The 25,505-nt window shown below is 42.8% G+C and overlaps 1 protein-coding gene across 15 annotated transcripts in view; it reads left to right on the top strand.

The window, feature by feature from the left end:
- The window catches only part of LOC135547072 (leucine-rich repeat flightless-interacting protein 2-like), an 86,280-nt gene that overhangs the window by 20,909 nt on the left and 39,866 nt on the right, over positions 1 to 25,505 (top strand). For 9 of the 15 annotated variants that reach the window (XM_064975705.1, XM_064975706.1, XM_064975704.1 and 6 more), the window contains exons 2-5: positions 12,055 to 12,141; positions 23,362 to 23,379; positions 23,644 to 23,712; positions 24,782 to 24,826. In XM_064975705.1, coding sequence (XP_064831777.1) covers positions 12,055 to 12,141; positions 23,362 to 23,379; positions 23,644 to 23,712; positions 24,782 to 24,826 — 219 coding nt within the window. The remainder of the gene's footprint in view (positions 1 to 12,054; positions 12,142 to 23,361; positions 23,380 to 23,643; positions 23,713 to 24,781; positions 24,827 to 25,505) is intronic. The other 6 variants (XM_064975703.1, XM_064975701.1, XM_064975699.1 and 3 more) reach the window with 2 other exon arrangements.

Here is a 25,505-nt window from a genome sequence, read left to right as displayed (position 1 = left end):
AAATCCAACTGAATTGGAGCGTTTTTGATGGAACTTGGGTCCATGTAGGTCATTAAAAATAGCTGTGCAGAAGGGGAGCAGCGGGTGGAGAAAGAGATTCATTCTCTCTGTCGCTCTTCCCTGGCCCAGTTAGATGTGGTATTTAGTAGCAGCAGGTAAGAGACTTTATGTTATCATACCTGCTATTTGAAGCAGGTTTTGTTGGATAGGTATGTGTCTGGTAGTGTTGTCACAATACCAGATTTTTTAAACTTCGATACAAAGTTTAGTACTAAAGTACTTGATATCATCACGATACTCGATACAAAAACGATACCACGTTAAAAAAAAAGTGTATTAGCCAAAGTCACAGAATGGCACTTGATCCAGACAGATCTTCTGAGTTCAATATCATTACCTTTTAAATGTATGCATTAAATAATCAAATATACAATCAATTTGACTTTGTTTTTATGGAGATTGATAAAAAGCAATGGTAATCCTTTATTTGAATGGTAAATCTCTAGTCTATTGATAAACTGGGTAAATCAAGATGTAGCCTAGGCCTATTCACAATACAGGTGAATGCATATTCAATGGGACTTTGTGCATGCATTATTGAGCTTGTTTTGGCTGATTTCACAGGGCTACAGATGAATACCTATCTGTTATCCCTTCCTTTTGGGACTTAGTTTATTGTACTGGTCAACAACATTTGTATAGAACAAGCACTCTTCTTTTTAAAGTGTGCGCCGTTTCTTTTTAAAACCCATGATGTCATTCACCCACAGTCAGTTTGAGGCTCAAGCACTAAGATATATTAAGAACTGGAGACTGCTTCCAAGATGACCAACTGTTGTTTAAGGTAATCTACTCACGTTCGCATACTCTGATTCATGGACCATATATATCCAGGTTGCGTTTGGTTTATACTGACCAACATCACATGTGCACTATCAATCAGTGCCCACAGAGAGCAGCGACAGCGTTATCACATCATGGTAGAGATTGGATGAATATAAAATGTTAATATCTGAGGGGGGTAGCTGCATCCTAATATGGTGACCAGAGGTGGGTCGAAAGAAAAGTAGTGGGCGTTTGTAAAGGAGTGGGTGTGTCAAGTGCTCTGCTATAGGTTGAAGTTTTGATTGAGCTCTTTTTTTAACTGTCTCTTACCACACAACTACCGTACATGTAGCTACCATACTGTTTGAGTTTGGACTTGCTTGTCAAGCGGGAGCGGAGGGCACTGTGTCCCGGTGTTGCCGTTCATGCCTTCCCCATTGAGTAGTAGACTATGTAGGCTTTGTATCATCTTGTTGGTTATCAATATTCTCTCTGGCAACTGAGTTAGGAAGGATGACTATCTTTGTATTGACACACCATCCAAAGTGTAATTAATAACTTCACCATGCTCACTGTGATAGTAATTGTCTGAACTCTGGCCCCTTGGGCTCAAGCAACGATTTTCTTACCAATAGGTCCCCTTCTTTGCGAGGCATTGGAAAACCTCCCTGGTCTTTTGTGGTTGAATCTCTTTGAAATTCACTGCTCGACTGAGTGACCTTACGTATAATTGTGTCAGAAAATAGACGGAATTACCCAAAGTAACAAATTCTAGTACCGAACAGTTTGTTCTAGTATTGAAAAAGTACAAAAGTTTTAGTATACTGTGCAACCCAAGTGTCTGGACTACATTGTTTTTGCGTAAACGTGAAACCCTAATAGAAAGATGGGGTGGGAGACTATTTTTAGCATGTTGTTCTCTCTAAATGGTATAGGAAAGGGTGTGTGACTGGTTGCGAGACATGACCACTGTATGAGTCAGCGTTCTAACTTCCTTCTAATAGTTAAAGTACTTGAATAAACATGGGTTTTCTGCCAGTAGGACCATGAAACAAGTGTGTTTGGCAACATTTTAGTCAAGTGCAAGTTTCAAGATTCTTTATTTTTATATTTTTTGGGGGGGTGGTCGAGGTGAGTGGGATTATTTAAGATACTCTTTGGGGCGGCAGTGTAGCCTAGTGGTTAGAGCGTTGGACTAGTAACCGGAAGGTTGCGAGTTCAAACCCCCGAGCTGACAAGGTACAAATCTATCGTTCTGCCCCTGAACAGGCAGTTAACCCACTGTTCCCAGGCCGTCATTGAAAATAAGAATTTGTTCTTAACTGACTTGCCTGGTTAAATAAATGTAAAAAAAAAGGTGAAATAGATGGTATAAGGTATAGTGTATATACATATGAGATGAGTAATGTAAGATATGTTAACATTATTAGTGGTGTTTATTGCAACCGCTGTGTCAGATTTTTTTTTTTTTTAATTAACGGAAAAAGCATAATCTGAGAACAGCGCTCAGAACCCAAAACAGCCAGAGGAATATCCATCATTTTGGAATCAACAAAGTTAGAAACCACACCATAAATATTCACTTTATGAGGTACTCCCAGTTGACAATAAATGACTGATTTTGTTCCATCATTTATGTCCAAATAGCCACTTGTTGTTAGCGTGTTCAGCCCAGTAATCCATTTTCATGAGGCGCAGGCACTTCGTCCAGACAAAAACTCAATGTTCCGTTACAGTCCTTTAGAAGTATGTCAAACGATGTATGGAATCCATCTTTGGGATGTTTTTAACATAAAACATCAATAATGTTCCAACTAGAGAATTCCTTTGTCAGAAAAGCACTGGAACGAGAGGTAACTCTGTCGGGAGCGCCCGTCATGAGACCGGGGCACTCTGCCAGACCACTGATTCAGAGGTCTCATGAGCCCCTCCTTTATAGTAGAATCCTCATTCAAGTTTCTAAAGATGGTTGACATCTAGTGGAAGCCGTAGGAAGTGCAACTTTATCCATATCTCAATGTGTATTCAGTAGGCCAAGCTTTGAAAAACTACAAACCTCAGCTGTCCCACTTCCTGGTTGGATTTTTATCAGGTTTTCGCCTGCCATATGAGTTCTGTTATACTCAGACATAATTCAAACAGTTTTAGACACTTCAGTGTTTTCTATCCAATACTAATAATAATATGAATATATTAGCATCTGGGACCGAGTCGAAGACAGTTAACTCTGGGCACGCTATTCATCCAAAAGTGAAATTGCTGCCCCCTATCCCAAAAAGGTTAAAGTGACTAGTGATCCATTTATTAAAGTGTCCAGTGGTTTGAGTGTCAATGTAGGCAGCAGCCTCTGAGTTAGTGATTGCTGTTTAGCAGTCTGATGGCCTTGCGATAGAAGCTGTTTTTCAGTCTCTCGGTCCCAGCTTTGATGCACCTGTACTGACCTTGCCTTCTTGATGGTAGTGGGTGAACAGGCAGTGGCTCGGGTGGTTGTTGTCCTTGATCTTTTTGGCCTTCCTGTGACATCGGGTGCTGTAGGTGTCATGGAGGGCAGGTAGTTTTCCCCCGGTGGTTCGTTGTGTGGACCGCACCACCCTCTGGAGAGCCTTGCGGTTGAGGGCGGTGCAGTTGCCGTACCAAGTGGTGATACAGCCCGGCAGGATGCACTTTATTGTGCATTTGTAAATGCTAGGGTTTTGGGTGACAAGCCAAATTTCTTCAGCCTCCTAAGGTCTTCTTCTTCATCACACTGTCTGTGTGGGTGTGCCATTTCAGTTTGTCTGTGATTAGTATGCCAAGGAACTTGAAGCTTTCCACCTACTGTCCTGTCAATGTGGATAGGTGGGTTTTCCCTCTGCTGTTTCCTGAAGTCCATGATCATCTCCTTGGTTTTGTTAACGTTGAGTGAGAGGTTGTTTTCCTGACACCTCACTGAGTGCCCTCACCTCTTCCCTGTAGGCTGTTTCGTGGTTGTTGGTAATCAAGACCACTACGGTTGTGTCATCTGCAAACTTGATTATTTTAATTGGAGCTGTGCATGGCCACGCAGTGATGGGTGAACAAGGAGTACAGGAGGGGGCTGAGCATGCACCCTTGTGGGGCCCCGGAGTTGAGTCAGTGAAGTGGAGATGTAGTTTCCTACCTTCACCACTTGGGAGCAGCCCGTCAGAAATTCCAGGGTTCAGACCCAGGGCCTACAGCTTAATGATGGGCTTGGAGGGTACGATGGTGTTGAATGTTGAGTTGTCGTCAATGAACAGTACAGTATAGGTATTCCTCTTGTCCAGATGGGATAGGGCAGTGTGATGGCAATTGCATCGTCTGTGGACCTGTTGGGGTGCTGTGCAAACTGATGTGGGTCTAGGGTGGCAGATAAGGGGGAGGTGATATGAATCTTGACTAGACTCTCAAAGCACTTCATGATGACAGAAGTGAGTGCTACGGGATGGTAGTCATTTCATTCAGTTATCTTTGCATTCTTGGGGACAGGAACAATGGTGGCCATCTTGAAACGTGGGGACAGCAGACTGGGATAGGGAGCGATTGAGTTTGTCTGTAAACACCCCAGCCAGTTGGTCAACGCATGCTCTGAGGACACGGCTAGGGATGTCTGGGCTGGCAACCTTGCGAGGGTTAACACATGTTTAAATGTCTTAATCATGTCGACCACGGAGAGGGAGGGGTGCAGTCCTTGTTAGCGGGCCATGACGGTGGCACTGTATTATCCTCAAATCCGGCAAAGGTGTTAAGTTTGTCTGTAAGCGAGACGTCGGTGTCCGTGACGTAGCTGGTTTTCTTTTTGTAGTCCGTGATTGCCTGTGGACCCTGCCACATTTTTCGTGTCTGAGCCGTTAAATTGCGACTCCACTTTGTCCCTATACCGACATTTCGCTTGTTTTGATTGCCTTGCGGAGGGAAAACTACACGGTTTATATTCGGCCATATTCCTAGTCCTCTTTCCATGTTTAAATGCGGTGGTTTGCGTGAATGCCGCCCTCCAGACATGGTTTCTGGTTAGGTTAGGTTTTAATAGTCACAGTGGGTACAACATATCCAATGCATTTCCTTAACATCTTAAACACAGAGTCAGTGTATAGGTTGATGTTGTTCTCTGAGGCTGCCCAGAACATATCCCAGTCCGCATGAGCAAAACAATCTTGAAGCGTGGATTCCGATTGGTCAGACCAGCGTTGACTAGTTGTCACAGGTACATCCTGTTTGAGCTTCTGCCTATAAGACGGTAGGAGCAAGATGGAGTCGTGGACGGATTTGCCGAATGGAAGGAGAGGGAGGGCCTTGTATTCATCGCAGAAGTTTGAGTAGCAGTGATCGAGTGTATTGCCTGCGCGAGTGTATGCTGAAAGCTTTGTTCTCAAATTTGCTTTGTTAAAATCCCCAGCTACAATAAACGCAGCCTCCGGATATATGGTCCAGTGAAGTTCCTTGAGGGCCGTTGTGGTGTCTGCTTAAGGGCGTATATACATGGCTGTGACGATAACTGACACAAATTCTCTTGGGAGATAATATGGCCGGCGTTTGATTGTAAGGAATTCTTGTTCGGGTGAGCAGCAGGACTTGAGTTCCTGTATGTTGTTATGATTACACCATGAGTCGTTAATCATGAAGCATTCACACCCGCCCTTCTTCCCAGAGAAGTGTTTATCTCTGTCGGCGCGATGCATGAAGAAGCCCGGTGGCTGAACCGATTCCAAGATGTCGATTGCAAAATGAAGAGAATATGTCTGATAACCACACACAATTTGTTGAATGCAGAGTCTTCTGAGGCTGAGAAATTAGTGTGAGAAGAGTCTGACTTTCGGGAAATGGCAGTTAAAGACAAGGACACTGAATTTAGACTACCAAACACTAGTAGTTTTACTTCTTGAGTAAAATGACATTAAAGTCAAAATCAAATCAAATGTATTTATATAGCCCTTCGTACATCAGCTGATATCTCAAAGTGCTGTACAGAAACCCAGCCTAAAACCCCAAACAGCAAGCAATGCAGGTGTAGAAGCACGTTGGCTAGGAAAAACTCCCTAGAAAGGCCAAAACCTAGGAAGAAACCTAGAGAGGAACCAGGTGGCGGGTGGAGATTGAACATCTTGGCCATGTTCTGTTATAAATGTTCATAGATGACCAGCATGGTCAAATAATAGGTCTGGGACAGGTAGCACGTCCGGTGATCAGGTCAGGATTCCGTAGCCGCAGGCAGAAAGTAACAGTACTTCTACTTGTGTAGGATATTTCACAACTCTTTCCACTCTTGCTGAAATGTATATGTAAAGCTGTTTACTTGTTCTCACACTGTGCGGCATAGCATCTAATCAAGAATTGTTACACTGAAGGAGCTGCGTTTCAAAATGTTGGTTTAGTCATCAACCGTTGAAAATAAACAAACTAGGGGTTCATAAGTATGGCTTTTCAAGTCAGGAAAAAAGATTACTAGTCAAATGTAGGGGGAAAAGCTGCTGTGGCAATTCCCATACTAACTGCCAGCTTTATAGTGGAGTTACCTGTTTTTTTTCTTCACTTGTACACAATATTCCTTTCCATTAGGTCGCCAGTCATTAAGCTGGCATGAGAACATATCCTGATGCTTGTAACTTTGAATCTCTATATGTGCTGGTCTTTGTACTTATTTAAATGAATTATTGGCCAGTCATGCGTTATACTCGATGCAAAACAGCGAAAGATGATAATATGCATTATTTACAGTCCTTAGCCTGTGAGACATATGTGGCCATACTTGGCTTTAATGCGTATAGGCTAGGCTAATGGCAATGACAACTGCTTATACTACAGGGCTCACAAGGAAAACTCTGCCCTCAGGCTCGAGCTAGCAGGAAATGTCATCCTACTGAGCTCTGACTATGTAACTGATACTCTCCCCAGGGAGCTAACAAAATACCTATAGGCTTGGGCGATACCCCGGTATACTGTATATTTCAAAATAACGGTGGTATGATTTTCAATAACAGAGGCTGTGGGGGTGTGTGCTACGCCTCTGCTTAAAAGTTAAGTATAACTATAATACATCTAAGATGTGTCAAATTATATCCAGTTCAGGGCTGCAGATTTGCTTTTGGTTTGCTAACTTACTAGCTAAGTGGGTAGATGTCAACATCAAGCATATTCGTAACAGCAGAGACATTCATTCCCCTCCTTGACCAAGATCCCTTTATCCTTAAGCTGGGTAGGCACTGCACAACTTTTAAAATCCTAACATCATAGGGCCTCCCGAGTGACGCAGCGGTCTAAGGCACTGCAATGCTTGAGGCGTCACTACAGATCCGGGTTCGATCCCGAGCAGTTGCCGCGACCGGGAGACCCATTAGTCGTCCAGGTTAGGGGAGGGTTTGGCTGGCCGGGATGTCTTGTCCCATCGTGCTCTAGTGACTCCTGTGGCGGGCCAGGCTCATGCACGGTCGCCAGTAGTATGGATTTTGCCTCTGACACATTGGTGCGGCTGGCTTTTGGGTTAAGCGAGCAACGAGTCTGTACGGGAGTTGCAGTGATGGGACAAGACTGTAACTACCAATTGGGTGCCACGAAATTGGTGTGAAAAAGGGTAAAAAAATCAAGTCTTTCCTGTATTTTTTATTTTGTGTTGCCAAAATAGTGGTGCGCACTCTAAACAATGTGGCATAGACGGGGTCAAGATTCTTCACTTGGTGTTGAGTATTCTCCCTACCACGCTGTCTCGTAAAAACAATGATGTGATTAGTTTGTAACATAGCTATGAGCTCTGCATCAAAGCAGCCTCATAATCTTTCAGACATTCACAATTGCTATACAGAGTTGAAATATCTAGCCAACATTTTGAATTGAATAACATTGCTTGTGAATTTCAGAGCTGTAACGATTTCACACTTTACCTTTGGTTAAAGGCGAGTACGAACGCATACTAGTGGTAGTCATCTCTCCTGCTCGAGAGTCTACACCACATATGTCAGAGTCAAGGCCCGCGGGCCACATCCGGCCCGCGAGAAGGTTTTTTACGGCCCCTGGGATGATCTTGATTTATTATTAGAACCGGCCCGCAGACCGCAGCAAGCCGGCAGCCCGCAGATCTTTTACACGCACCAATACTACATTTCCCACAATGCAACGGTGACGCACCGAGCAGTAGGCGGTACTGAAAGAGTATAATCTGAGACGACATTATGAAACGAAACACGCGGACAAAAACAAGAATATGGACATGGAACAAAGGCTACAAAAGGCAGAGGAATTAAAACGAGGCCTCAAATCTCGACAGGCTCTGTTCAAAAAAGCCAAATCACAAGGCCAGGCTGCTGTCAAGGCCAGTTTTATTTTGGCAGAAGAGATCGCTAAATCAGCCCGGCCATTTACGGAGGGGATTTCATCAAAAACTGCATGATTAAAGTTTGTGACGAAGTTTGCCCAGAAAAAGGCAACTCTTTTTAAATGTGAGTCTGAGCAGAAACACCATTGCCGAGAGAGTAGACCAGTTGTCCATCAATCTAAAAGAGCAGCTTGTGAAAAAGGGAAAAGATTTCATTGCATATTCCTTGGCTGTGGATGAGAGCACCGACATTTCTGACATTGCCCAGTTGTCAATTTTCATCCGCGGAGTGGACTCCAGCCTAAGCGTGACAGAGGAGTTTTTGGCTTTACGTCCTATGCATGGCACAACTACGGGGCATGATTTGTATGAAGAGGTGTCAAGATGTGTAAATGAGATGGAGCTGCCTTGGGAAAAACTCGTGGGTTTGACAACCGACGGAGCACCTGCGATGTGTGGACACAGGAGCGGACTGGTGGCGAAGATACGGGAAAAGATGCAAGAGGAAAACGCGACAGGTGAGCTGACAGCTTATCATTGTATCATACACCAGGAAGCGTTGTGCGGTAAAGCCTTGAAAATGGAGCATGTAATGAGCATCATCACGCGCACAGTTAACTTTATCAGAGCCAAAGGTTTGAATCACCGCCAGTTCAAGGCATTTCTGACGGAGTTAGAAACGGAGCATGGTGATTTGCCTTATCACACAGAGGTGCGATGGCTAAGCCAGGGAAAGGTGCTTCAAAGATGTTTCGAGCTTCGTGAGGAGATTTGTCTGTTCTTGGACAGCAAAGGGAAAGACACAACACAACTCCGAGACGAAATGTTTCTGTGTGAAATGGCTTTTCTGTGTGACATTACGAGTCATCTGAATGCAATGAACTTGCAGCTGCAGGGTCGGGATCATGTCATCTCTGATATGTACAGTACAGTGAAGGCATTTAAAACCAAACTGACTCTGTGGGAGACGCAGATGCGGAAAGAAAATTTGAGCCACTTTCCCAGCTGCCAGACCATGAAAGAGAAGCTCTCTACCAGTGCGTTCCCGAGCGCACAGTTGGCTGATAAAATAGGTATGCTTGCCGCTGACTTTCGACGCCGATTTGCTGACTTTGAAGCACAAAAAAGCAGGTTGGAACTGCTCGGTAACCCATTTGCTGTTGACGTGGAAAGCTCACCACCAAACCTCCAAATGGAGTTGATTGACCTCCAATGCAATGATGCACTGAGGGCAAAATATGCGGCAGTGGGTGCTGCGGAGTTCGCCCGTTTCCTCCCCGACACAATGCCCCAGCTGCGCATCCAGGCTGCTCAAACGTTGTCTATGTTTGGCAGCACATACCTGTGTGAACAACTTTTTTCTTTGATGAACCTGAACAAAACATCACACAGAAGTCGACTTACTGCTGAACACCTCCACTCAATTCTGAGGATTTCCTCAGCTCAGAGCCTTACCCCGAACATTGATGAACTTGTGGAAAAGATGGGACACCACCAAGTATCACCCTCAACCTCAAACAAGTGAACATTACTGTGCAATCACATATTTAGAGTTTTTACTCAGTTCAAGTTTAAAAGTTAAAGTTTAATATTTGTTTTCACTGCATGTTACTTCTCCTTAAACAAAGTGTTGTTTTTGATTAATAGATTTTTGCACTTTATTTTATTGTATTTCAATCCAATTATATTTTAAAAATATTTCAGTTGAGTGGATGATAGAAAATTGCTATTATTGTTTTTTTCTTTGAAGTAAATTTAGCCCACTTTTGCTAAAATAGAAAATATAGGCTACTGATGGTGCCTTGAATACCGGTTTCTTTCATTTAATGTTCATGTTATGGGGATTTTTATATAAAGGAAATTTGTCTTTTGTGTCTGTTGAAAATTAAAGATTACTGACAGAGCCATAAGAAAATATTGCTTTATTTATCTGATCATATTGGAATATATTTGTTAGGTTTTCAGTAGGTTCAATTAGGTTCACTAGACTATATGCGTCATTTAAAAATTTTTCAATGAACATTCGAACAGTCCGGCCCTCGGCTTGTAGCTAAATTTTTTATTTGGCCCTCCGTCCATTTGACTTTGACACCCCTGGTCTACACCTTCTGGGTGACGCGAAACAACCTCATAATTTCACTGGCTTCTTATCTATTACTAATCACCGATCTCTTAACTTGTCGTTGCACATCTCACAATACAAAGCATTGCAGATTTTGTGCCGTTAAAATCAAACATGTTTGAGCAGTCCCAGATGTCCTGATATTTTCAAAGACTACATCGGTAGCCCTCCAGATTGTCAGATGCTTCCAAGTGCAGAATAAGGCTTATGGGCTTGCCAGAATCCTATTTTAACCCCCTCAGTTGACATTTACACTCCTCTAACCACTACTGCGTCATCCACCTTTCCTCAATTGGACTCTGTGTCCTCTGCCAGTGGTGTTTCTGTACCAGCATACAAAGGCCCTATTCCAATCGAAAATGCATCCTCCTTCCTTACTCCGTTCCTTAAAGGGATCCCTGATCTCACAAGGTTGAATAGTTGAAGGCAGGGGCTAGCTTTCATCCATCTAATCATGTGAGATCAGTGATTACTTTGAGGAAGGCAGGGCTAATTTCAACAGGGCCTAGATCTGTAGTGTGGAGTTCAGTTCAAGGCAGTGGTGTGTAAACTGGTCTAGAATGTGTCAACGACTTGGAGTTCTTTCACTCTGGCCTGTATGTCACACTCATAATGTGAATGAGGAGGACCTTTTTAAACACATTGAAATGTTAATATATCAAATGCAGGGCATAAGTAATATATTTCTCTTTCAGTGCATGTGGGAGTGTGTTTTTGTGTGTACCAGACCATTGCTTTATGGGAGTTTTCCTGTTACTTGGACAAATGGGCCGCAGTTGGGGAAACGCAGAAGGGCGAGGGAGGAGGGGTTACAGCATTCTGTGCATGTCTAGCTTGCACAGTGACCCCGCCTAGAGGCAACAAGTTCCCAGCCACATTCTGACAGCCTCAGGGGCAGGAAGGAAGTGCTTACTCACTCTCTCTTACGCACACACACTCGCTCTCTCGCTCTCTGTCACTCACCCACCCTCTGAGACAGAGCCTTTTAAGGAAAAAGCCTTGCTCTCACTCAAGTGAAGCCGAGTCAACACACACAAGTACACACTGCTTGCGTAAACACACAGACACGCAAACATAAAACATTGCCACACCCAAAGTAATGTGTTCACGTAAATATACAAACAAGAATACACAATATAAATGTGGAGTACTGCATATAGATTTTCTTTATCAAGGGTTGCATGTAGGGCTGTGATGGTCATGGGATGACTGTAATTGGACAGCCAAATGGCCGAGGTCTCGGTAATAATCGTTCAAATCGATTTTCTCCTCATCTGCTCCTGGACTGAATGTGCTACCATAGACATAGAATGAATAGAACTGGTATCCCCATTCAAGTCAATGGTGGACAGGCAGCAATTGCGAGTCAACCATAGGAGCAGAGCAGGAAGTTAAATCAGGATGTGTACCCATCAATCTGTGCTTTGATTTGTTGATTCAACTCAACTGACATTACAAAAAATACATTACATTGCATGAGCCCCATCAGTTAACATCATTTGAATGAACATTCTACATTTCAGCAAGGAAGAACAATGTTTCATCACGTTAAGTCTGTTATTTTTTTAAACATTTTAATTAAATGGTTAGTGCTGTTTTATTTTCATCACGGTCTTCATCCAAAACTCCCGGTTACACGTTATACATGAATTGTTCCAGCCCTAGGGAACAGGAGCCCTATCTAGCAAAAGGATGTCTGGTCACATCTTCTCTTTTTATATATGTTGGTGTTAATGCTAAACTAACAATCTCTCTCATTCTCCCTTGCTCTCTATTCATCCCATCTTTCTCTCTAATCTAGGCAGAGGCCAGGCTGGCAGCAAAGAGGGCGGCCAGGGCAGAGGCCCGAGAAATCCGTATGAAGGAGCTGGAGAGACAACAGAAAGAGGTACAACTAGAGGGCACTATATTCCCAATACACACATAATGTACACACTTACAGTGGGGCAAAAAAGTATTTAGTCAGCCACCAATTGTGCAACTTCTCCCACTTAAAAAGATGAGAGGCCTGTAATTTTCATCATAGGTACACTTCAACTATGACAGACAAAATTTAAAAAAAAATCCATAAAAATCACATTGTAGGATTTTTAATGAATTTATTTGCAAATTATGGTGGAAAATAAGTATTTGGTCACCTACAAACAAGCAAGATTTCTGGCTCTCACCGACCTGTAACTTCTTCTTTAAGAGGCTCCTCTGTCCTCCACTCGTTACCTGTATTAATGGAACCTGTTTGAACTTATCAGTATAAAAGACACCTGTCCACAACTCAAACAGTCACACTCCAAACTCCACTATGGCCAAGACCAAAGAGCTGTCAAAGGACACCAGAAACAAAATTGTAGACCTGCACCAGACTGGGAAGACTGAATCTGCAATAGGTAAGCAGCTTGGTTTGAAGAAATCGACTGTGTGAGCAATTATTAGGAAATGGAAGACCACTGATAATCTCCCTCGATCTGGGGCTCCACGCAAGATCTCACCCCGTGGGGTCAAAATGATCACAAGAACGGTGAGCAAAAATCTAGTGAATGACCTGCAGAGAGCTGTGACCAAAGTAACAAAGCCTACCATAAGTAACACACTACGCCGCCAGGGACTCAAATCCTGCAGTGCCAGACATGTTCCCCTGCTTAAGCCAGTACATGTCCAGGCCCGTCTGAAGTTTGCTAGAGAGCATTTGGATGATCCAGAAGAAGATTGGGAGAATGTCATATGGTCAGATGAAACCAAAATATAACTTTTTGGTTAACTCAAATCGTCGTGTTTGGAGGACAAAAGAATGCTGAGTTGCATCCAAAGAACACCATACCTACTGTGAAGAAATGGGGGTGGAAACATCATGCTTTGGGGCTGTTTTTCTGCAAAGGGACCAGGACGACTGATCCTTGTAAAGGAAAGAATGAATGGGGCCGTGTATTGTGAGATTTTGAGTGAAAACCTCCTTCCATCAGCAAGGGCATTACAAGATTTAACGTGGCTGGGTCTTTCAGCATGACAATGATCCCAAACACACCGCCCGGGCAACGAAGGAGTGGCTTCGTAAGAAGCATTTCAAGGTCCTGAAGTGGCCTAGCCAGTCTCCAGATCTCAACCCCATAGAAAATCTTTGGAGGGAGTTGAAAGTCCGTGTTGCCCAGCAACAGCCCCAAAACATCACTGCTCTAGAGGAGATCTGCATGGAGGAATGGGCCAAAATACCAGCAAGTGTGTGAAAACCTTGTGAAGACTTACAGAAAACATTTGACCTCTGTCATTGCCAACAAAGGGTATATAACAACGTATTGAGAAACTTTTGTTAGTGACCAAATTATTATTTTCCACCATAATTTGCAAATAAATTAATTAAAAATCCTACAATGTGATTTTTCTGGATTTTTTTTCCCCTCATTTTGTCTGTCATAGTTGAAGTGTACCTATGATGAAAATTACAGGCCTCATCTTTTTCAGTGGGAGAACTTGCACAATTGGTGGCTGACTAAATACTTTTTTGCCCCACTGTATGTTATACAGCACATAGACCACATGCACACAGACATGCATGCAACATTCGTATCCATACATACAGAACTTCTTTACAACTACACTTCCAAATGTCAGACATAACAGACCAGGTGCAATAATGTACCTTACACAGACTTGGTCCCAAAACTCCACCAAGCTTTAGGCACCATGAGTCACGTCACATGACCAGGGAGACGGTTCGGGAAGCTGGAGGGTCACATGGGGCCAGGGTTGGTCATTAAAGATGAAGGCATTTCCTCTGGACACAGTGTTTCATCAAGCTGAGGGTCCTTTCATCCTGTGCCAGGGTGGGGACAGAGGTCACCAGTGTTAATGGTGTACTGTTATCACTTTAGCCTTCACGAGAGTGCACAGCTGGGGATTTCTACCAAACAAATTAGCATACACTCTTAATATAGTAAGTATAAACAACAAGCAAAGAACACTGTCATTCGAGATCCGGGGAATTAGGGGTTCCAGTTTTGCCTTTTTGGAACCATCTTTTCTTAATAGGGTGATTCTAATCTTAAAAGGTGATCTTGAAGTTAAACAATCTTTACATCTAGACTATTCTGGAACACATGGTGCTTACTAGTTGCCAACCCTGATTTTGGTTTACCCTTTGACCGCTTCTGCTACTGTATGTACAAATTGGTGGGAAATTGATCTGCTTATGCTCTTTGACCCAGTGAGAGAGCATGATAAAATCCAGTTGACCTGGAGGTCTTAAGCACTTAACCCTCACCTGAGCTTGACCAGTACCTGCAATGGCTGAACTCAAATCAAATCAAATGTATTTATATAGCCCTTCGTACATCAGCTGATATCTCAAAGTGCTGTACAGAAACCCAGCCTAAAACCCCAAACAGCAAGCAATGCAGGTGTAGAAGCACGGTGGCGAGGAAGAACTCCCTAGAAAGGCCAAAACCTAGGAAGAAACCTAGAGAGGAACCAGGCTATGAGGGGTGGCCAGTCCTCTTTTGGCTGTGCCGGGTGGAGATTATAACAGAACATGGCCAAGATGTTCAAATGTTCATAAATGACCAGCATGGTCTAATAATAATAATAATAATAATCACAGGCAGAACAGTTGAAACTGGAGCAGCAGCACGGCCAGGTTGACTGGGGACAGCAAGGAGGCATCATGCCAGATAGTCCTGAGGCATTTTTTTCATCTTTATTTAACCAGGTAGGCTAGTTCTCATTTACAACTGCGACCTGGCCAAGATAAAGCATAGCAGTGTGAACAGAGTTACACATGGAGTAAACAATTAACAAGTCAATAACACAGTAGAAAAAAAGAGTCTATATACATTGTGTGCAAAAGGCATGAGGTAGGCGAATAATTACAATTTTGCAGATTAATACTGGAGTGATAAATGATCAGATGGTCATGTACAGGAAGAGATACTGGTGTGCAAAAGAGCAGAAAAGTAAATAAATATAAACAGTATGGGGATGAGGTAGGTAAATTGGGTGGGCTATTTACCGATAGACCATGTACAGCTGCAGCAATCGGTTAGCTGCTCAGATTGCAGATGTTTGAAGTTAGTGAGGGAGATAAGTCTCCAACTTCAGCGATTTTTGCAATTCGTTCCAGTCACAGGCAGCAGAGAACTGGAACGAAAGGCGGCCAAATGAGGTGTTGGCTTTAGGGATGATCAGTGAGATACACCTGCTGGAGCGCGTGCTATGGGTGGGTGTTGCCATCGTGACCAATGAACTGAGATAAGGCGGAGCTTTCCCTAGCATGGACTTGTAGATGACCTGGAGCCAGTGGGTCTGGCGACTAATATGTAGCGAGGGCCAGCCGACTAGAGCATACAGGTCGCAGTGGTGGGTGGTATAAGGTGCTTTAGTAACAAAATGGATGGCACTGTGATAAACTGCATCCAGTTTGCTGAGTAGAGTATTGGAAGCTATTTTGTAGATGACATCGCCGAAGTCGAGGATCGGTAGGATAGTCAGTTTTACTAGGGTAAGTTTGGCGGCGTGAGTGAAGGATGCTTTGTTGCGGAATAGAAAGCCGACTCTAGATTTGATTTTTAGTGTACAGTCTAGCCAGACACCTAGGTACTTACAGATGTCCACATATTCTAGGTCGCAACCATCCAGGGTGGTGATGCTAGTCGGGCATGCGGGTGCAGGCAGCGAACGGTTGAAAAGCATGCATTTGGTTTTACAAGCGTTTAAGAGCAGTAAGAGGCCACAGAAGGAGTGTTGTATAGCGTTGAAGCTTGTTTGGAGGTTAGATAGCACAGTGTCCAAGGAAGGGCCAGAAGTATACAGAATGGTGTCATCTGCGTAGAGTTGGATCAGGGAATCGCTCGCAGCAAGAGCAACATCATTGATATATACAGAGAAAAGTGTCGGCCCGAGAATTGAACCCTGTGGCACCCCCATAGAGACTGCCAGAGGACCGGACAACATGCCCTCCGATTTGACACACTGAACTCTGTCTGAAAAGTAGTTGGTGAACCAGGCAAGGCAGTCATTAGAAAAACCGAGACTACTGAGTCTGCTGGTAAGTATATGGTGATTGACAGAGTCGAAAGCCTTGGCCAGGTCGATGAAGACGGCTGCACAGTACTGTCTTTTATCTATGGCGGTTATGATATCGTTTAGTACCTTGAGCGTTGCAGAGGTGCACCCGTGACTGGCTCGGAAACCAGATTGCACAGCGGAGAAGGTACTTGGGATTCGAGATGGTCAGTGACCTGTTTGTTGACTTGGCTTTCGAAGACCTTAGATAGGCAGGGCAGGATGGATATAGGTCTGTAACAGTTTGGGTCCAGGGTGTCTCCCCCTTTGAAGAGGGGGATGACTGCGGCAGCTTTCCAATCCTTGGGGATCTCAGACGATATGAATGAGAGGTTGAACAGGCTGGTATTAGGGGTTGCGACAATGGCGGTGGATAGTTTCAGAAATTGAGGGTCCAGATTGTAAAACCCAGCTGAGTTGTACGGGTCCATGTTTTGCAGCTCTTTCAGAACATCTGCTATCTGGATTTGGGTAAAGGAGAACCTGGAGAGGCTTGAGCGAGTAGCTGCGGGGGGGCGGAGCTGTTGGCCGGGGCATGGTCCTAGGGCTCAGCTCCTGCCAGAGAGAGAGAGAGAGAGAGAGAATTAGAGAGCACATACTTAAATTCACACAGGACACCAGATAAGACAGGAGAAGTACTCCAGATATAACAAACTGACCCTAGCCCCCCGACGCATAAATACTGGAGGCTGAGACAGGAGGGGTCAGGAGACACTGTGTCCCCATCCAATGATACCCCCGGACAGGGCCAAACAGGAAGGATATAACCCCACCCACTTTGCCAAAGCACAGCCCGCACACCACTAGAGATATATCTTCAACCACCAACTTACCATCCTGAGACACGGCCGAGTATAGCTCACAAAGATCTCCGCCACGGCACAACCCAAGGGGGGGGGGGGAAGCAGCCCAGACAGGAAGATCACATCAGTGACTCAACCCACTCAAGTGACGCACCCCTCCTAGGGATGGCATGAAAGAGCACCAGTAAGCCAGTGTACTCAGACGCTGTATTAGGGTTGAACTCACCAAATGGCATCAGTAATTGACGCTCTTGTTCAGTTGTCATATGACCAAGGACGCATCGGTTAATGTGTACTATTTCTTAATGTAACGGAACTATAAAGCATGTTGCTTTGGTCCAATAGATGTTTACATTGTGTTCAGCTGTTGTATTTGGATAGTTTTTTTTATTGGCTGAGATTTGTATTAGCAGTGTCTCTCGGTTAGTTACCAGCTGTGAGATTAAGTAATGGCTCTGATTGGACCATAGGAGATTGTAAATCCCTCAGTCTCAGTAAGTACTCCATCAAGCAGGGCTGGGGTAAATTCCATTTCAGTCAAAGGTCAATACATAAATGGGACATTTCCTATTAGAAAATATTGGGTAATCTTCAGTTCATTAAAGTTATGTAAATCAGAGTGATGTATTACCTGAGATGGACTTAAGCATTGCATAATGCTACATGCTCCCTGCTAGCTTTGCCTCCCTCTTGGTTCTGCAGACTCAAGCACCTTTTAGGTTCATTAAATCACCATTTGGTTTGACTCTGCCGATAGAGGCTCTAGTCTCTAGATTTTTACGTTTTTGTTCTGATGTGTTACATGGTGAATGTGTCTTGCTGTGGTTGAGCACCTCTGATCCCTACCTAAGGGAGCCTCACCTTTCTTGGGTCACTATTCTTAGACCACAATAATCCTACAGAAAGCTTTACAGTCACTGCTCAATCTTACTCCAACATTGCTACCCTGCTCTAAGAAACCATATGTTCTTGCCTTAATGTACAGAATGATCACTGTGATCGTTCTTTAGTTGTTTAGTGTACTATGATGTGAGTTTATCATTTGTCCCATTTTAGATGTGAAATTTGCCAGCAATGAGAGACACATGCCATATGCTCACACATTTAAAACATGTGGTTGAGCAAACATTGCACCATCCCTGTGTTATGGTAGACATGCATGAGCAGGCACACCCCCTCCTGTCATACTCACCGGATTAACAGTCAGTGTTCAGATTAGTCTGGTCAGGAGGTGTGTTTGGTGTGTGTGAATGTGTATGTGTGTGCGTGGCTTAAACCCTCAAGCCAAGTCCCAAAGTAGCTTAGCGGGCTGTCCTCCTTAGTGAAGCCTCTTGTTGACGAACAGTGGTTCGTTTATACCGCTCCAACGATGTTATGTCTGGACAGCACTACTATGCTTTCCACTACTGTCCGGATGATAACTTTAGGAGATATCCTCTTCAATTGTAGAAACACTCAAGCCAGAAGAGTGGATTGCTAGCTGTACATCTACAGTAGTGCTAACCTAAATCATCAGGTTGTCTTTGTAGCAACGCCTGAGCCTCTGAACTGGGAACTTTTAACCTCCTTGATCCCGTCTGCATGGCAGGCCATCGTCATTGGCGACATCTGTATGGAACACCTTAAGTTTGCATCGTGACCGCAGCAGGACGGCCGGGCGGTGGTTGGCGGGGAGGGGGTTTCGGGCTGCCCTTAAAGGGCGTCCGGGGACCCCTCCAAATAGAAAGGTGAGCCGGTATGTTTGAAGCTAGTTGGGACGGGAAGCGGGAGGTACAGTACCTAAGCTGATTGTATAACTCATCTGATGAATGGTCTTGCACTGAACGAGGCAAGGTAATTGTTTATTTACACTTGAATAATGAATAGTGATGATTTTAGTTCTTGACCATTTATCAAATACTTTGGTCAGACCTGGATATGAAGTTTTACCTTAATTTGCAAAATCTCTGCTTTGAAATCGTCTTAAATCCCAAACAATTTCTGTAATGAAATCGCCAGAAAAATCTGTATTCTTGATTGACATGTTGCTGTGAGGCACTTTAAGCACGCTGGTTCTCAGAACAACTTTTCCAGAATGCTGACTCCAACGTGCCTCACAGACGCTGAGCCGAAAAGCTTGTCAAGTTTTCTTTGTTGGTAGAAGCTAGGTATCTTTTGCTCTGAGGTCAAAGAGAGCTCAGCTGCCAAAGCTTGGAAGAAGAGGTTCCAGTATCACCTTTGTTTCATAATGCTTTTATCATAAAAGGTGGCATACCTGTGGCAATGGGACATATGTTTATGGTACTGTAAGTACACATGTTCCTGTGTGATATTTTGGAGATGAAATGACAAACGCATTTGTTCAGCTCTCAGGTCCTTGAAGGTGACCAACTTCAAAAGAGAAACGCTGACACAAAGCTTAACTCTAACAATAAGTGCTTTTCCGACAGGTCTCAGGCATTAACCATGACAAAGGGTCAGTCAATCTGCCATGGGGGGACTTTGCCAAGGTTGGTGCAAGATCTTTTGGCCAGACCAATGGCGCAAGCACGGACATAGACGTCAGGCAGAAAAAACATTAATTGAGACTGATGGACTTGTGGGGTCAAGAAGTGGTAGGGAGTCATCTGAACAGCACTTCTAGTTAATGAATGAAGATTAGCAGTGGGTGAAAGGGTCAGCCCAACTGATGATGGATCTGTAGAACTGAGAATTGCACACCAGCTAAAGCATGTACTGCAGGGCTGAAAGCGAGAGAGTGCTGTTAAATCTGGATTAGTGGCCCACTGACAGGCCAGTGAAACTGGAGGGGTAGGGTGTCTTTTTAAAACCAGGAAAAGCATTGTTGGCTGGGGATTGGGGGACAGTATAGAAGAGGTGGCACATTTTTCACATAGCTCGTAGAGCGATTTTTGTCTCAGCGACCACAGCTTCTAGACTGAGCTCAAAGGTACAGCATATTAAACATTTGTAACATGTTGTTCAATAAAATTGGAAAGAGTTAGCTTGTTTGCTCAAGTGGACCTCCACCGAGACCAGATCATATAATTTCAAATACTTTAAGGAACCACTCATAAGGAGTTAATCAAACTTCGCTCGGTGAGTGCAATAACTAATGCATTTCATGATAAATACATTTCTAAGCTTGTATGAAGTGAATTCATCTCATAGTGTCGTGGGAAGGTTTGGTCTCCAACTTTGTCTTTGGGGTCTGTTTTGGACCATTTAACGCTGTAGTTTCCCCAATTCAGGTCTATTAGAATAGTTTTTTTTAACTGCATGTACCTGCTAATGAAGACGGCTAGTGCTGTTCTGAGAGAACTGTTTTTGTCTGTTTAAACTATAAATATCCCAATGCTTAAGATTTTCAGAGGGGTATACTACATAGCGGGTGTGAGGACCTACACTTTGGTCAGTTCTGAGTTCAACTTGGGATAACCGTTGACATGAAGGTGGCTCACCTTCTAGCCAGGCCAATTTCTATGGCAACGAATACTTCAACTCTAACCTGTTAACTCTACTCCACTATCCTGAAAGAAGTCTCTGGGCGGTGCGTAGAGGAGCAATTAAATCATATTCCCTCCCTCTCACAAAGACTGCATTATCATCCCTTCATCTGTAGAATAGTTGATGTTCTTTTATGTTAAATTCAGTAATAATGAAAGACTTGTCACGCTACAAATTTTATGTCAGGATGCATTTAACTTTACGTGCAGTAAAACCTTCGTATGACTTAATACTATTATTTTATCGATAGTGGGGGAAAAAAAGGGTAATTGATAAGCAGAAAGACGGCATTAATGATACACGTAATGAAATGAAGACGGCCCGTCTAATAGCTTTTTTCTCATAGCCTGAATTTGCAGGATAACTGTTCTTACACGCAGTTAATAGCTTGGATTGAGTTAGCGACAAGTGCGGGATCAATATCCACCTTCGTAACATGGTTGCCTGAGTTGGAGCTAGTGTTCAGTAATGTGCTAGGTCTTATTTATTTAAAGAGTATATTAAAGTTAGAAGCAATAGGATTTGAAGCAATAGCCTATAACTATTTTGGCACCGTTTCGCGCTGCTCTGAGACAAGCATGGGGACTGGTCTTGATAAATCAATCAGATTTTTATTTTCACTGAATCTTCGTTTGGGTATTGGTTAGACTAGAATTAGAAAATTAGGGTGAAGAAATGTAATGCTCTTAGTGTAACCTTTTATTTAACTAGGCAAGTCAGTTAAGAACAAAATCTTATTTACAAGGACAGCCTACTCCTTCCTCCCTGTCGGGGAATTGAACCCCGGGCTCCCGCGTGCCCGCATTCTCTAGTACAGCTATTATTGAAGGTTGTTGAGGTCACCAACAAAGTCTGGACACGGTCTGCTCATCCTTATGTAAGGAATGAGGCACTTTCCTATGATTACTACAGTATGTATTAAAGGCTATGTTTACTTGTCTGACTGCACAGTAGCCTAATAAACAAACGCAGGTGGCTTATCTTCAAAATGCTTTATTATCTAAATGTAACAGCATATACTGTACAGTACTATATATCTTCATCAGCATCTTTATGCTTTCATTAATAAAATAATAATAAAAATACTCTTTCAAAATGCAATTGTTGATTTAGTTATGGATCCATAACAAATTACTATGGGAACAAATATCACTGAATTAGAGAAATATTGGAACAAAGTTGTCTAATGAAGGCAAACATAGTTGCTTACTGAAATACGCTTTAAAACACACGGTCACGTTGTAGTGTCATTATGGCTATTAGCAGGGCTATATTTTGGCCTTTATAAATAGTATTTGGGCCTTTTTATTCAGATTACAATCGCTCACTGTCATGTTTTTGAAAAGTAAATCTCCAAAATATTGTTGTGTATATATAGCCTTCCCGCTGTGGATGTCTATTTCAGCACCGTTTAATGCTGCTCTGAGACGAGCATGGAATTATTTTCCATGATATTCTTAAGATATGTGTTGACTGAGTATAAGCAAGTGATATCTGCTAAATCATCACGTTAGGTTTCTCCAGAAATAAATACATCTAAATAACAAACTGACTTTATTTACAAGTTTGTGAGACTGTCGCAGTCTATGTTCAAGAATTGCCTTTTTATCGCTCACTCTAGGTTAAATGAAAAGAAAATATCCAAAATATCTTTACTTTTTAAAGAAAGCGATTATTTAATTTAGAATTAGATAAAAAAGACCCTTTAAATATTCTCACCGATCCTAACGGAGGGTTTAATTTTTTGTTTTTCTTGAATAGAAACACCATAATATTAATCAAATTAATTAAGCCAAATTTCTTAATCAATCCCATGTACCAAGATTTTATACTCTCTAGTAAAGCCAATATGGGAGACTATCAAATGTTAACCTCTGGTGGTCAAACTAGTACATTAATGTTAAATGGCTGACAATCGAATAGCGTGCCATAGAGTGCTGCAGCAGCCCGCAAGGTGTGCTGCAGTATGACACAACTTTTAAAGGAGGAACCACTGTTGATCTAGCTAGTGTCATAATGTACCCTTTCGTTCTTTAGGAAATCTGGCTATGAAAGTCTATTTACTGGGGTTTTGTCTGCTACCTATTTGTACAGCAGCACTGACTGAAATGCATGTCGTTTTTTAGGATCTCTTCAAAGGTAATTGAGTTTAAAAGTAAGGCAATATTGGTGAATCATAGAATAATGTGTTGACACCGTCACTGAGGAACATCCCCTCCTAGAAAGAAACAGGCCATGTTTTGGATCTTGTCAAAACGTGACTTGAGAAAAGTGTACAGTATTTTGGCTGATTGCCTCGTGTGCCAGGTGACACTGGTCATGCTACTGTTGAGATGCCAACAGGCTGTCACTAACCTTAAGGAGCCACGGTCGGAAAGAATCATGCTTACCCTGGTGACTCCAATCACATGGTCCCTCCCGAGACCATCATGTGAACTCTTGAGACGTTCCTGGGGTCGGTTACTGTTGGCCTGCCACGCTATGTCCATGGCACATTCCACAGCCAAGTCCCTGTCATAAGTAATAATTTGCCTCGGTGTGGACACCACCCTAATTATTGTTCTGTTCTCTCTCTTTCTATGTAGCTTTACATACATACCGTATACAGCTTTACATTCTCTCTCGCCATCTTTGCGGTGGTCTATCATGTTTTATCTCTCTCTGTTCCTCAATGTCACTCTGTTTTCTTGTATTCTTTCCCTTTCTGTCCCTGATTCCTGGTTCCTCTCCTCCATTGCCCTGGCTGCTCCTCCTGTGGTGTTAATTTATAGATCTATCAGGTTCAGAAGGTAGGATTCTTGTCCCCCCCCACATTTTTTTGTACTGTTTTTCAACTTTCATTATCATCTTGTCAGTAGTAAAAAATATATATATATTTTTTTTTTTCAATTTAGACATGCATCCTGGTATAAATGTTAGTTATTTGTTACAGAAATGTCTATGCCAATATAAAATCACCATGGTTTAGACTACATATAGCTAGATAATCATGATTATTCGATGAGCTGTGAGTTTCCACCCTTCTTTCCTCTCCTCACACGCTCTTTCCTCAGAAATATTACGGCTTGGACAACAAATCAGACAAAATAGACAGCGAATGGGGACACATCGAGCAATGGATGGTACAGTCAATAACAAGAATTAATCTTTGACAAACTAAGCGTTGTTAATGAATTAGCTGCACTAACAGTTGTGGAATAATAGCTTGTTTTGAATAATGCATGAAAGTAATTCACTATCACTCTTTCAGTCTTCAAAGCTGTTAATAATGCCAGAGAGGCAGCGGTATGTTGTGAATGTTCTTAGCCATGGGGAATAGCTGAGATTTAAAAAAGGGCTTTCCTCTTAAACCTATATGGCATTTGCTTTTCATATTTTTTTTTAGAGCCTTTTGTGTGCTATATAACTTTAGCTTACAGGTTAGAGCGGATTGTTGATTTATAAGGCCGCACATCTAATGATAATCCACAGAATTTATGTGCATGTTGAATGGGTTTTGGATCTGCATGTCCTATCCCATTTCGTGTAGGCTGCCTGGGTTTTGATGATCCCCTTGAATGCCAAGCGACGGTCTTATTCCTGCAGTTTTCCTGGGTGGTTCAGACTGGACACTGTGTGACATATGTCTCTCCTGTCATATTGTGTTTTTAAAAGACAAATGCTGAATTCTGTGAAGGTATTGGGGAAACAATAACGAGTAACCAACCACAGCATGTGATGAAAGCTACAGTTGCAGGACAGGAACAAATCTCTGTCCTGTCTGTGTAACCATGTCTGCTTGAGTGGTTGGGTGACAGGATCAGTATCCATGGCCACAGTGATGTGATGAACTGCAGGCATGGCTGCTTAGGGAATGAATGCAGTGCACTTGACCATTGAGAATTGTTCACTTTCAAAGGTTAGCAGGCAATTACCCTTCACTTTCAATTCTCCTCAGTTTAATAGCCACAGTTGAATTAGAAAAAGTGCATACATGCTAGAAGTCCTCCTTTGGAATAATGGTGTGAGTTTTTGCACGTAAGTGTGCCCTTGTGCGAGTGTGAATTTGTCTGTTTGGGTGCTTGCTGAAACCCCTCTCTAACATGCCTATATGAACATCAATGTTGACATTGACCTAAGTGCTTCATCCTTCTCCTGTCATTTGAACCTTGACCTCTACCTGTGTCCTATTTTCCTTTTTCATTCCTCCAGGAGGACAGTGAGAGGTACTCACGCCCCACACAGAGACATACTTCGGTGTGTATTCCTCTCCTCCTATCATCCACCATCTCTCTTTGCACCTTCCTGTCTCCATCATCTGACAAAAGCAACTTTCATTTCTTTGAACCGTGACTTGATACCTTGGGAACTCAGGTGCTGGAGAGTCACAATGTCAGCTGGCTTTTGTTCAAGTGACGATGATATTTGTTTCCTATCAGTCAATACACTCCCAAGGTCCAATGCCCAATCCATACTAGGATACTATTTAGTATGTGTTGATCGGCAATATTTTGCCTTATATCATATAGTATGCTTGTTGGGATCAACAGTGAGGTCTGAAATTATTGACACCTTTGATAAAGATGAGCAAAAATTACTGTATAAAATAAATCAAATACTAAGTTATATTGGGGAAATCATTTTATACTAATACAATTTCTCAGAGAAATAAATGTTTAACAAGTAATACTGTTTTTCTAGGGATAGGGGTTCAAATTGTTGACACCCCAGTTTTCAATACCTTACCTTGGAAGGATAACTGCACTGAGACTTTTTCTAAAATGTCTTATGACTTGGAGAACACATTGGGACCATTCCTATATACAGAATCCTTCCAGATCCTTGATATCCTTTGTCTGTTCGTATGAACTGCTCTCTTCAATTCAATGTGTTTCTGGTCTGGAGACTGAAATGGCCATTGGAAATTGTTGATTTT

Source organism: Oncorhynchus masou, chromosome 10, assembly GCF_036934945.1.
Source record: "Oncorhynchus masou masou isolate Uvic2021 chromosome 10, UVic_Omas_1.1, whole genome shotgun sequence".
NCBI classification, from domain to species: Eukaryota; Metazoa; Chordata; class Actinopteri; order Salmoniformes; family Salmonidae; genus Oncorhynchus; species Oncorhynchus masou.
Note: the sequence above shows the minus strand (reverse complement) of the source record. Positions and strands in the feature narration are given on the sequence as shown.